Consider the following 14,370-nt stretch of genomic DNA (forward strand, 5'->3'; position numbering starts at 1 on the left):
TATTCATTAGTGTTATTTTAATTACTTTGTATGTTACTGAATGATACACAGCCAGAAGTAATTTTTGGTATTGTTGCCTTGCTGTCTTGAACAAGGATTGCAACACGGAAGAGGTAAAAAAATAAATGCATGTAGCTGAGGAAGCCTGGGTGATTTAAGTAGGTTTTAATCTAATTGTAAAAGTAATGGTAGAGGTGTGTTACTGAAGATTGAATAATTAATTGTTTTTAAATATGTTTATAACTTTTTAAAGGTCCAGTTATTTTCAGAGCCTGAATTCAAGGGTAACTGCCAAATATTTGAAAAAGACACAAGATGTATTGATTCATTTGCTGTGAAGTCTTCAAAAATATTAGATGGCAGGTAAGTTACATTGAATAAATATTGCAAAATCCCTTAAACAGTAAAACTTTTAAAAAAGCAGCCAGCTTTCTAACACCTGAACTGATTTCACATATGGGGACTCACAGAGAAAAATGCTTTGCAGTTTGCACATCAGTCTTCAGCCTGTCAGGACAAAACATTGTAAATAATCTTTCTGACAGTAGCTCTTGCTAAAGACTGAGAAACACAGCTTCCTTTTAACTTGCACAGAATTCTTAAGAGGCCATTTCTTCTCCTTTCTGCAGCTGCATAGTGTATGACCAGGAAGAATTCTCTGGTAACCAGTATGTGTTAGAAGAAGGAATCTATCCTGATCTGACGGCAATGGGTTGTTCACCCCAAGCAGTTCTAAAATCTTTACAGATTATAAATATTGTAAGTAAAACTATTATAAATAAGATTGGTACACTGATGACTCTGACCTCCCTGTTCTTTTCAACAGTAAAAATGTGAGGGACACACCAACAACAGTATTTTTTTCTTTTTTGTATGTAGTGGCATTTAAATGTCCTAGCTGCAGCCAAGTTTTCTTTGACCTCTGTGCTGTTTTTGCAAAACAGGGGACATCCCCGAAGCAGCTGCCTGGGATTTTCTGTAAGAAGAGTCAAGGATGTGTCAGGCACCTAATTTTCCAGTAGGAGAGACCACTTAGAGTGGGTTGAGAAATGTCAGTAGAACAGTGTGAAGAAACCTTTGTACTGCAGCCCTCGGGTTTTATGCATATTAACAAAACAGACTTAACTAAGCAACTTTGCATGAAATACATGTAATTATAAAATACTACTGCTATAATCAGGGAAATGCAATTTGAGTAATCATGAAATAATATACCCTTCTAGATAAAGCAAAGCAACACCCAATTGCATTTGGCAAAATCAGACAGTGTTGTTGTTACGTGTGGTGGATACAAACTAAACAAGATTTACATATTTTGTAACTCATCAATGGCAAGGAACGAGTTTGCTCAAGCCTATAGCCAATCATTATGATTGGTTCTGATGGAATCTGCAAATATATTCTAAGATGAAAGTAATTCCTAGCAAAATGGCATCAAGAATCCAGGCACTTATGTCAATAAGAAGAGATGATACTTATTTTAAAAAAGGAGGAGTGCACTGTTGACTCTCTTCTTTGAATCTGACAACTTCATTGCACTCCACTGTAATTTTGGTAACTCGTCAGTGATGTAGCAGTTGACGAAGGAGAACTGAAGTGCGTCATCCTCTTTCATGTGTCTGAAGCATTTTGATGTACACTGTAAACAAATATCTGCAGCAGGTATGTCTGACTTCTGAACTCTCTGGCTATCTAGTAGACAGATCCTGTTAAAAACAATCAAAATGCTTCTAGCCAAGCTTAGTGGGTGATCACCATGAACTAAAACATGCTCTTCTGTACCTGTCAGTATCTAGTTCTTGGGTCTGAAATGCTTGTTTCAAGCTGGAATGATTAGCTTACTTTTGGAATATGTATTATTTGTGACATAGGCTGTTGTGTTAAGACAGCCAATACCAGTTTTGTGCCTCAAAGTTCTTGTAATTTCTGAAACTTGTTTTAGTTTTCCAATTCATCGCATTTCAAACGGTAGCACAGAGATGCATCTGTTTGCCAGTCATGTGCTGCTGCTTCTTTCTTCAGATGCTTCCTACCTGCAGAGAAGAGGATAATGGGTTGCTTTGCTCAGCAGTTCATTATCAAACCAGAGTACAGAGAATAAGAAATTAGGTGGAAATGATTCATAATTTTACAAAAGCTTGAAGCTTGTTAGATACTGGTGTCACCTCTCAAGATTCATTTTGGGATTGGTTTTGGCAGTGCAGATCTTAATTCCTCCCCATCATCTGCTGCTCCCATAATTTTCCGTGTGATTTTTCTGTGACATTTCTCTACAAGAAGCATCTTTGCTATTTTAGTATGTCTAAAATACTAATATAAGTGTTTTAGCATTACTATACTAATCTAGTTTATCTCCCCCTTGAAGGGATTGATTTCTAAGGGACCATGAAAAAAGAAAATGAAAGGGATATTCGATAAACTTGGAAGAGAAAGTTAAAAGGGCTTGTATTCATAAGCTCAAGGTTTTTGTGTTATTATACCACCATATCTTTGCATGTTTGTGCTTGCTTTGCATACTTCACATGGTTGTGCTGCAGATAGAGAATAGCATTTTTCCTTCTTGAGTTTGCTAAACATTCGTTTTCCTGAACAGACTAAAACTAACTGTGAATGTGGTTTACGTGTGAACAATCATGGTGAAAATACTTCTTTTTAATGAACAGCTCTGTGGAATAACTAAGTGTAGATATACAGGAACACCAGATTCTCCCAGTGCAGTACATGGGAAGTACTGAAAGAAAACTGGTGAGCAGATGTTGCAGTTCTTTCAGTGTGGAATGTTTGATGTAACAGTATTGCTGCTGAATCTAAACAATGCCCAGAGTGGAAGGTGTGGCAGAAAATTGGAGGATTTCCTTTGCTGTCTGTGTGTTTTCTTTGTAAGTAGATTATTTCTCAAGCATTGCACATGGCTCAAGGGCTGCTGCCTGACCAGTTAGTTTCATGTCTCGGAGCACAGGTGCAGGTCTATGGAAGGGCTGAGGGGGAGACACCAGACCATCGTCATGGTGCAACTGTCCCTGCTGGGCTCTTGACCCATGATGACGCATGATGGTCTAATTGGCATTTACCTTTCATGATGGGGATGAGTGTACTCTGATTTTTGGAGTAAGCTGAAAAGCCTCTCCTGGCATTTCCTACAGCCTAGCAGTGTGTGTGTGATCAGGAAGCTGCTGTACAATAATCTGGACTGTTGCAGAGATGATGGTGATGCTCATGCAACATTGTGTTCTGGGCCTTTAAGTATCTAAAGGAAGATTAAAAGGAAGATTAAAGAGAAATTTAAGCACTGTCTAGAAATAGGTTGACAGGAGGTCTTGCCTAACAAAGTTGCATGGAAGCATGGATATCTGCAGCCATGCATTACAAAGTCACCTCTGCCTTGGAGGGCATGTTTCCATGCCTGGGGCCAGATAGGAGTCTGTCGAGACTTTGCATCATGTCGGGCGTTCCTGATCCAGTTGATGTGTTTCAAGCATTCTGAATATATGCCAGCAGGAAGGAGCTATTCTGGCTATGGTTGTTGTTTTACACAGTCGTTGCTGGAAGACTTGGAAGAAAGGGAGTGGCAGGGTCATTTCTATCTATGAGCATAAACTGTAATGCCAGGACACTCAGGATTAATTGACTTTATCCCAAGGGATTTCAGACTCTTGCCTCTCAGCTTCCAGAAGAAGGCTTTAATTGTGAGAGACTATTTCCAGTCCACTGCAGATAACCTTGCTCCACAGAAAAGCCCGAGGTTTGTTATCCAGAAGGCATTTAAGATGGATTGAGCAATGTGGGGAGCTTCGTGTGGGCAGAATCCCTTTGACACCAGAAGCATTTTGACAGTGAGGGAGAAAAATCATCTCTCCACAGTAGTGTGGAGGATTCAGATGTTACAGTTTTTACTTGTCTTGAATTTCACTTCAGAAGTGTGAATCTTGAAGCTTTTGTCTAATCAAAGTTTGATATTGCCATAACCAACTATAAGAGTTAAAAATGAGAGCAGTAACTAATAAGCAGTGCTGACAAGGCTGTCATCATTTGAAGCTGTAGAAATCAGTATTATTTGACTGTATGTTCAGGACTGAAGATGAAAATTGCTTCGTGACTGGGCTTTAGTACAATGGAAGACAGATAGGGCATTAATGAAAATATATTTTAAAACGTCCTTAAGATATTACGCAGAATTAAAACCAGAGAAACTTGTGTGTGCCTTAAGAAAGTTTTATGTTCCATGTAAGGAGATCCCTTGTGTGTTTTGTATAAGAGCTTTTTATTTTTTTTATTTCTTCTAAGTAACCTGTGCAGAACAAACAACATTATCCTTAAACAATCAAGAAGAAACCTCTGAAATAAAAGGGCTGTGTGGAGTAGTGATGTTCATAGTCACCACGCGGAGTTCTAACATACTATAAAAGTGCTTATCTTTCTTCTGCAGGAGTTGTCTGAACCGTGCATAGCTCTTTTTGAAAAGGTGGGGTTCCAAGGAAAGAAAATCAAATTCAGTACGGAAATCTTAAATTTCCAGTTCCTGGGATACAATCCTCGAGTAGCTTCAGTCCAAGTCCTTGGTGGCACGTAAGTTTAAAATCACTTCCTGCTTCTTTGGAATGATGTTATTTACTCAACTGAAAAATTACAGGTGTTACAAACCAAGGAGTGTAAAATTTGATTATCATAATGTGTGGAGTGCTTTAACGCAGCGTCTTCTTACAGAACCTTTTTGCATCCCATTTCAAGAACGTGTTATCACCGACTTGTGCTCTGTGCTAGAAGTTGAAATGAATTTAAATAAAGCCTACAAGGAAGCTAATGTCCTCTCTCATGCCATATTATAAAAGCCAGCTCGCACAGCATCCTTAAAGCCAGCTTCTGTGCTCCTGGTTTAGGTCTCATCATAACAAAACAAACAAACAAACAAAAAAATAATTCCATTTGATCTGTGCCATAAGTTTAAAATTTCATAGTTAAGTCTTCACGTTCATCCTTTTTCCTCGATGTTATGGACACAGTGGTACAATCAGATCATGATTTGACCCCTTTGGCATTAGTAATAATCCCTTTGAATTCAGAACCTGGGTCAGACTCTGTTGCCAATCTAGCAGTTAAATTCGTTAACTGTTTTTAAGCAGTTGTGTTCTCTAAACTTACTTTTGAAGATGAGGTGAAAAAACAGGTTGTGATGAAGTTTAAAAACTGTCTGGAAGCATTTTGAAAACTACTGTGTTATTTTCTTCCAGTGTTCCAACAGAGCTGTTAAGCTTCTTTTCCCATGTTTTTTTCCTGTTAATCTCTAGCTCCAAGATACTTGCACCAGTTGCTGTATTTAGTTTTTTTCTAACTTGACGAACGTGACTTTTGGGTTTTTTTTGTTGTTAGGTTTGTGTGTGTGTGTGTGTGTTGCTTTGTTTAACGATAAATCAATCCATGTTACTGTTTGCATTTAAATGTGCTCTTCTGAAGAGATAAATTTCAAGGTGTGTGCTGGAGAGACTCTGCGGATAGCTTAAGACTGCCCTCCAGTGGGTAGCTAATACCAGATCTGTAGAGCAAATCATTTTTACTATCTGTGTAGGCTGGTTGAAGGGTTTCTTTAGCACACTGAACTGACGTTTGAAACACAAGGGTCCTTGGAAAAGGTACCTGTTCAGTACCCTCAAGTCTACTGAGATTTTGTATCTTTCACCATAACCACCGTATAGTTGTTTCAATAAACATATAAATAATAAATATAGTTGTTTCACTTTCAATAACATGAAATAGCATGAGGTCAAACATTGTTACTTCTTTGCCAAGAGCACAGTTACCATGATTCCAGGTAATGGAGTCATGAATTGTGTATGTTTTCTGTCCAGTGACAGGTTGATTTTTCTGGTTGGTCACTGGAATGGTATGAAAATTCTGATGTCATTTTAGCAGTGTCAGATGCTGAAGTGTGTCAAAATATACGTTTTTGAGTGTGCTTGCCCCTGGTGCCTCCCTTATTGAGGGGTGTTTCATCTTCTCTTCCTTTGCTAAGAGGCATTTGTTTATGATTCTCCTAATTTCATACCAGGGGATAGATGTGTATTAGGCTGTGAAAAAGCACCAATATTAAGGTGTGTGTTCTGGATGTGGACATATGGCTATTGTACAGTCTCAGCAAATCAGTGTGAGAAAACTCAACGTATTGTGCTGTATTGCAGCCTGTTTCAAAGTCTAGTAATTCACTGCCTGTGCCAGTATAGTAGAGAAGCAGAAGTCAGGTTCTGACAGGTTGCTTTCGATGTGATTGTTACCATGGTTGGATGTGTTTGTATTCAGCTAGGGAATGCTAAACAAAAGTTTTCTGTATGCTTTTCTTTGTCTCTGTCTGTGTCATGTCCCTTCCCCTACAGTATTTGGGAAGGAGAAAGGTGTTCTGAAATAAAACCTCTTATCAGAATACCATAGAGAATTTCACACTGTTGCAGTTACAGTATTTGCTTGTTGCAGTCTGCAATCCTAATAGCTCTTTCCCATGTGGGTCAGGCCTGTCCAAATTAAGATATTAGAACTACTGATTCTTCACATGCAGCAATCTAGCATACGCAACATGTGTAGCATATACATACATGCTCCTTGAGGAGTCACAGTACCTCCTGAAAACAGATGATATTTAAAAGTTGGGTTCCCCCTTTAAGGCAAGAAAAACCTTTGTTTCATTCAGCTTGTATTTTTTAAATAACAGGACTGTAAAATGTGGACTCCAGTGTATTCATCTTAATGTGGTTGATTTCAGTCAGGACATGATTTTGTTATTTTTGAAGACCTATTAGAAAGGAGGTCATTGGCTTTCCAAAGCTAAACATTACTACTTTGTGGGACAGATTTCTAGAAACCCTTTTATTGATTTCAAAGCAGGATTTAGCTGTAAAAACATTCTGTATTTTTGTCTTACAGATGGGTAATTTATGAGCACAGTAATTACAGGGGGCGTCAGATGTTGTTATCACCGAAAGAAATTCCAGATTGGTATAAAGTGAGTGGCTTTTGTCAGATAGGTTCTCTGAGACCTTTACTGCAGGTGAGTAGGCTCTGACGTGAGATTGTCAACTACTAATTTATATTTTGTAATGGGGTTAGGGGGATATTATACACCTGAAAGCAGTGTTACAGTCTTGATGCATGTTACAAGCTTCAGCAATAGCAGTTGTGTAAAGAAATTGCTCTACAGTTTTGCTTGTAATAAAAGCTGTTTGATTATGCTGCATGGCTTTGCAATTCTGCTGCTCAAACTGTTCATTAAGCATACTTTAGACCAAAATATGGAGGACAGCATGTAAGGATTGGCTAAATTATTTTAACAAATAATGACTATAACTACTACATATAAATTATTTTGTTTTATAATTAGCACCCAAACTTGCTACTGGCAAATACTGTATTATCTACATTACTTTTGGAACAACAAGAAAATTGGTCAACAAAATTGGATACTTCAATTAGTAGTGATTTTTGTCTTGATTTAGGGGGAAGGCCCTTCCCTGCTTATTACTTGGCAGAATAATTTTCAAATCTAATGCAAAACTTGTGGCATCCATTTCATTTTGTTCTCTAAGTGAGGACCATGTGGTTTGGTCCAGTACTGCAGCAGTCCTGTAAGCTTTAACATTTGACGTTCTTGCTGAGCTGTAGTTTATTGAGGAAGCAACTTTTTCTAATTCACAGATTACTTGTACCTGTAACCAAATGTATTTGCTTGCTGTCAGTGTTGTCTTTGTATAGCCTTAAGCAGGTCGAGAATAATGCATTTTGACTGCGCTGGCTGAGAGCTTGTCTAAACAGAAATGTTATTGTGTAACAAGACGCAGCATGAACTTGAAGTATACTACTTGTTGCCAGGGAAATAAGCAGCATTGCACAAATGCACCCCTGATGAAAGCTAAAAGCATCCATACAAGAAGTTAGCAGAGAGCCGTTAGTGCTGCTCTGGATTAAAAATTCTTAGCTTTCCACTGTGTGCTGATCTTGGTGCATAGGAAGGCCTAAAAATCTCCAGGCAGAATGACAGGTTCTCAAAGCTTGGCTTATTCTGGACATGTGTAGACTTTGGAATTAAATTCTAGAATAGAAAAGTTAAGGTTTCTGAAGGGAGGAGGGACGCGTGTGGTTCACCGGAGAGTAACTGCTCTGAAGTTAACCAGAGTAGGATGTGTTTTGTGCTGAGACTGTGGTTAAAGAGTTCTGTTGTTTTCTGCAGAAACGTGTGTACTTCAGGCTTCGAAACAAAGAAACAGGAAAATTCATGTCAGCTGATGGAAATTTAGACAATCTGAATCTTCTCAGAATACAGGTTGCAGAAGATACAGGCTCAGATGATCAAATCTGGGTTTATCAGGATGGATTCATAAGGTGCCGGGTAAGGTTCAAGTTCAGAATGAATTTTCTCTTTCCCTCTTTCCCAGTAAGGGATTTTGGATTCAGTTCCTATTGCATCATCTTAATTTATTGTATTCTGTTTCAGCTGTAACATAATCTTTTTGTAAAGTGTTGGTTTTGTTCTGTTTGTTTGGTTGCTGGTTTTTTTAAATTGAACTCTGGCTTTTTCAGTTGATACAAACTAGTTGTATGATACCTTTTTTGATGTAATTTGAGTCTTGAGAGATTTTAGTTACAATGTACATTTCCCCTAAAGAATAGTACCCTCATCAACATCAGAAGATCATTGTCTTGCTCTTCATGAGCTCGTTTCACATTTATGCATCTTTCTTCCAGTGAAAATATCACTTAAGTGTCTAATCAGGGGAAACCTTTTAAAATGCTTGTTGTTAAAATGCTGTCATTAATAGACCCTTATTGATAACACTTTGAACTACAAATACCTTGTGGTAGGCTGATTAGCATAATGCAGGTTATATCCTCTTCTGCTTAAAGATGCGATCCTATTCTTTTGGGTTTTTGAGGGTTTGTGTCTGGTTACCCTTGTATTTGTCAAATTCATCGCTTTCCCTTCCTCTGTGCAAGTTTCCAAATGAAGCCGTACTTTTCTCACAGTCCATAAAACTAATCATGTGTGAATTGTCATTGAGGTGAGCAGAGGTATGCGTGGTTCATAATGTCTAAGCATGTACAGTCTTAGGTAGGGATGCCAGCCAAAGAAAATTAAGTTACTTTAATGCTCTTAAACAGCTTGACTGCAAAGAATCATGTGAACTTTTTCTATAGGATTGTATAACTTCAAAGGAGCCATTTATAATTATGTCATCTATCCTGGAGGGAAGAATCTTACTGTTAATAAGCTAAGGAATTGTTTGGACATGTTTACAGAACACATGCAGTAGTAAAAGGGATTTATATAGAGAGTGAAATGATGCAAAGTAAGCTAAAAGCTTTAATATCGCACACAAAAGACTTCTGTCTTGACAGTGCCTCTCAAACATTTCACTGAAAGTATTTATCAGGATAGTGTGGTATTACATGGCTTTGGATAAAACATGCTCTTGGGTTTTGTCCCTGTCTCACACAGAGCAGTTCTTCTGTGCACAGAAATTAGACAGCTCATGCTGTATAGCAACCAGGTAGCTTAGTGTGGAGTGCAGGCTGGCTACATTGATCTTAAATGACTGGACTCTTACAGAGCTCCACCACCATCTTCCTATTGAATGGCAGTAAATGCATGCAAAAAATTGTTTTTCACAACACTTAAAAATTAAGCTCACGGGTGGATAGGTACATGCATATAGGCAGACCCAGGTCACTGGAAGAACTTGTGCCTTTCTTCTTGTAAGCTTAGGTCATCTGACTGAGTACGTGGTACTTGAGGTATGCCTGAGGTTTCAAGGAAGGGCTGTTTTAGGTAGGTGGCAAAACTGGTAAGCAGGGTATGAAAGTTATTCTGCCCATTTTGTCAGAAACAAATATGAATAGTAGGTCTGAAATCAGGTCTCTTCACTTTTCACAAGTTTCTTGGAGATGGGTGAAGTAGTGGCTGTTGTGCAATTACCGAGTGTGTAAGCTTTTGAGTCTTCCAAGTCCCACTAGAGAAGATCTTTAGATACAGATGAGAATTTCAGAATTGCAGAACTGAATCATCTTACTTCAATTCTAGGGTATGATAGTAAGAAGTGCTACTTTTTCACAACTGTCTATTTAATAATTTGGGGCCATATCAACAACAGCAGATGGGTGTTTGTTTAATCTGCCACTGAAGTCCCTTCAGATGATACAAGGCAGTTTATGGTGATCTATTGAAAAATCACTGTTCACATAGATTAATTAACTGTAATTTACTACTAATATAGCCTTAATATTCTTTTCAAATAAACTTGATTTTTTCCAGTTCTTTTTTTTTTAAACATAAAGACATTTGCAGAGTTTTGAAATCAAGTTATACAAATGGATAGGAAAAGAAAATTGGACAGAGAAGAACATATCCTTGTGATATGCTACTGTGCAGTTATGTCCCTTATCTCAAAAGGACTAGAGATTATTAAAGAACAAAAAAAAGAATGCGCAGAGGAGATGGAAGGTTTGTATGCAAAGAAGAGACAAAATAGGACTTTTTAGGGTACAAAGGGGGCAGTTTTAGGGACGATATGATTGAAGTCATACAAACATAGCATGGACAAGACATCCCTTGAAGTAAGGGATGGGGAGTAGAAGAAGGGGAGTAAGGAGAGAGCATCAAATAAAACCTGTAGTTGCCTGTCAGTTGTTGGGGTTTTTTTTAATAGTAGTGGTGAAATACAGAACTGCTTGCTACAGAAGGATGATGATACAGAAGGGTGTTTGTGTCAAAGAGTTACACTGATCTCAGTGAGTAGTGATTAACAAATTCACGTATGGGACAGAAACCATCTGAGTATTAAAGGTATCAGCTCTGCATGGAAAAGTCTCTGGACTGGAAATTGCTGTAGACTGGGAGAGATTAACAGGAATGTACTGCATACAAGAGCAGAGTGAATGTAATCTTCCATAACATCTGTTATTGGCCACTGCTGGAGGCAGCTGCTAATTGTACCTTCTGATCTGACACACCATGGTTATTTTAATGTTCTTATGTTGTGAAGAGTGTCAGCCTTATAGGAACAAAAGAAAAATAAGTAGGCTTGAGTTTGGGGCAAAAATACATTCCTTTAGGGAAACTAGTTCCTAGATTCTGTTCTTGCCTGTTGTCATCCATCTGATTAAAAAAATAGTGAATACTAGAAGTAAGGCTGTTTTGAATAATTGCTGTTGCCTTTCTGATGGTACAGATGGCAGAGGATTGCTGCTTGACAATTGTTGGAAACCTTATAACTCCTGGCTCTAAACTTGGTCTGTCATTTGAGCGGAATGAAGACAAACAATATTGGCATATTAATCCCGATGGCAGGATTTATAGCAAGATGAAACCCAAACTGGTTTTAGATATCAAAGGTAAGCAAATGTGTTATCTCATTACATTGTGTCTTAATTACATGGTATTTACAGTGGGATAGGCACTAAACGTGCCTATAAATTAAGTATGGTGTTAGAGTTACTTTAATCTAGAATCAAAAGAGGACCCGATTAGCTCGTCTGACCTCCTGAATTAGACAGGCCCTAGGACTTCATTTTTTCTTCACAGAGTTTAGTAACTCACAGTACTTGCTTATCTTGTATTCCCAGTGTCCACTCACTGTAGATATCCCCAGTTAATTTTATGTGCACTGAGTGATATGAATATAATTATTGAAAATGCTGAAGCAAGAAAAACCTAACTTCTCATTAACTATAATTTGTATAAAGAAAATTTTCTTATATAGTAGGTGCATTAGCCAGAGGATATTAGGAAAGCAAAGGCAGGCTTGTACACTGATGTGATTTGATGAAAAAAGTATTTTCATTTGGTTATTAATGACACCTTTATTGCGACTGTGAGGTTCCGCCATAGCAGCCCAAGGTTTGTGCCTACTTGATGTGTTTTTTATAGTCACTTTTGTTGCAACAATTTGATTCACTTAGATACTGTTTCCAAACTTTGGTTTCATACTTTCATAGAAAGTCTGAAAAAGCAGCAAATTGAATGATTAGCGGAACTAGCATAATCAGATCATAACATTGTAGAATGGTTTGGGTTGAAGGGACCTTAAAGCTCATCCAGTTCCAGCTGCCTGCCATGGGCAGGGGCACCTTCCACTAGACCAGGTTGCTCAAAGTCCCATTCAACCTGGCCTTGAACACTGCGAGGGATGGGGCGGCCACAACTTCTCTGGACAACCTGTGCCAGTGCCTCACCACTCTCACAGCAAAGAACTTCTTCCTAATACTTAATCTAAATTCACCCTCTGTCAGTTTAAATCCATTCCTCCTTGTCCTGTCACTACACGGCCTTGTAAAAAGTCCCTCAACAGCTTTCTTGTAGGCCCCATGTTCTAGATGTTCTTAATAACTCTCACTCTTTCAGGTGGGGATAATAATAATTTGCTATAGCTGTTTAGTTTTTTTTAGCTGTTTTAAGATGAATTTTGCATTGATGCTGTGACATTAATTACAGCCATTACAAAAGAAAAAGAAAAAAAAAAAAAGAGAAAAGAAAGGAAAATACCAGAGTCAGCACTTTAGAACTAAAAAAGACTATCAGAACTGTGAGAAAAGGGTTATCTAATGCTTGACCATAATACAACACTGGCACAAATCATCATTAATTCTCTTTACTGTCATAAAAAGCTAGTGGCAATTAATTATAAAATCATCAAAAAGCCTCCAGTTCAAGGGAGAGGGTTTAGTCAGGGTAACTCTGCATATCTTTTTCTAAAGTGAGTTCTGGGTTGCACCAAACAAGAAGAAATTACACTGCCTTGTCTTGAATTCATCATGTTTAAAGTAGTTACGCAGTCTGCATTTATAATTGCAGAATCTCACAATGGGCTGGTGCTGAAAGTATAGATGTGCTCTTAGTTAAAAAAAAAAAAAGTAAACCTGTGTGGTAAATATGAAAGAGTAGGTACATTCAACTTTTATTTGAGAAAGCCTAGTAGGAACATTACCTGCTTCTACCAATCTTGCTGATCTGTTCTTGACCACAAATTGAGCATTAATGAATTCTTCAGCAAGTGAATGCAATTGTTAACTGTGCAGTTACCAATGCCACCTTGTGGATGCCGTGGCACAGCACAACGCCTTGTCCAGGGCACTGCTCTACCAAAGTAAATAGTCTCTTCTTCCACTGAAAGAAATCCTATCTCTTCCCTTATAACGTGTTTATATTCTATCAGACACTGCTTAAAAAGTACTTCTTGTGCTCGCAGTGGTTACTGAGCTATTTAGGTAACGTTATTTTTTGTAGCTGCTGGTTAGGTTTTCTTTCCCATGGGATTATTAGATCTGGTATTCCCTTTTATTAACTCTCTTTCTGAAGAACTTTGCAAGTATTTCTGCTGTGTATCCCTACTGCTTTTAGTAACTGCCTGAGGAGACAAATCATGTTGGTGTTAACCTTCTCAGAGACCTTTCTGCTTTGGGACAGTGTCACCAAGGAAGCCTCCCCCAAATTCCTGAAGCAGGAAACAGCTAAGGTGCTTGAGATGGCATTTCCTTTGTACAGAAGAGCTGTTCTTAAATGTGCCTGGCCATGTATATTTGTTGCTGAGATCTGCTAGAATCTACACTTGCTACGTTCATCATAAGCTTTTGGCTGCCAAGCTTGTCTTTTGCTTGTTTGGGGAGGGTGAGGCTATAGGGGTGCAGAATGACTCTGTCTGCAGGGGTGGCCTGGTGCTCTCTGTATGAAGGTTGGCTCAGATGGCTGCTTCCAGTGGGGATACTACCTGCTATTGTAGGCATGTTGTACTGTATGCGATGCACATGTCCTACACTTTTGCAGTATGTACTAGATATAAGAAAAATGTCAGTTCTCACTTTCAGTTGTAGTCATACATTTCTTTGCTTCAGAGTTTAAGTCAGATTAGTACTGGTGCGCTTCTATGGGAACATGTTTCAGCATGCATGAACATTGCAGCACAAGTAAATTAAGCCCCTCTAAGAAAGGGCTGTATTTGCCAGTGGAAACAGCTGAACATTGGGTGATACTCTGTGTCTGGCAGCTGCTCCAAACACAGGATTATAATGGTGAAGAGTAAATGAGTACCAGAGCTTGTCCCTGGTGTGGTCCTGCTCGCATTGTCTGCTAGCAGCAGGACTTATTTCATTGTGTAAACATCATCCTTAGAGCAAAGTGACAACTGACAGCTGTTGAGGGAAAACTGAACAGGCAAGCATGACTTTTGGGAAGTGACAGTCTTCAAGGAGCCACACCTGACTGTACTACAGTGTTTCCTTCCTTTCCCACCCAGGCTGACAAAGCTGAGGTACTGAATTACTGAAGGGTTGGAGAGGAGCAGGCAGCCTCCCTTGCTTCAAAATGAATTTCAAAAGCAGGCAGTGATGAAAGGGCATTTG

At 38.6% G+C, this 14,370-nt stretch overlaps 1 protein-coding gene across 1 annotated transcript in view; it reads left to right on the forward strand.

Annotated features, from left to right (window-relative positions):
• CRYBG1 (crystallin beta-gamma domain containing 1) overlaps window positions 1-14,370 on the forward strand; it is a 99,503-nt gene that overhangs the window by 82,011 nt on the left and 3,122 nt on the right. The window contains exons 17-22 of the mRNA XM_061366755.1: window positions 254-363; window positions 630-759; window positions 4,427-4,566; window positions 6,910-7,033; window positions 8,210-8,368; window positions 11,205-11,367. Coding sequence (XP_061222739.1) covers window positions 254-363; window positions 630-759; window positions 4,427-4,566; window positions 6,910-7,033; window positions 8,210-8,368; window positions 11,205-11,367 — 826 coding nt within the window. The remainder of the gene's footprint in view (window positions 1-253; window positions 364-629; window positions 760-4,426; window positions 4,567-6,909; window positions 7,034-8,209; window positions 8,369-11,204; window positions 11,368-14,370) is intronic.

This window comes from Neopsephotus bourkii, unplaced genomic scaffold (assembly GCF_033783945.1).
Source record: "Neopsephotus bourkii isolate Nb327-2 ecotype Australia unplaced genomic scaffold, CSIRO-AGI_Nbou_v1 NB_1358, whole genome shotgun sequence".
NCBI classification, from domain to species: Eukaryota; Metazoa; Chordata; class Aves; order Psittaciformes; family Psittacidae; genus Neopsephotus; species Neopsephotus bourkii.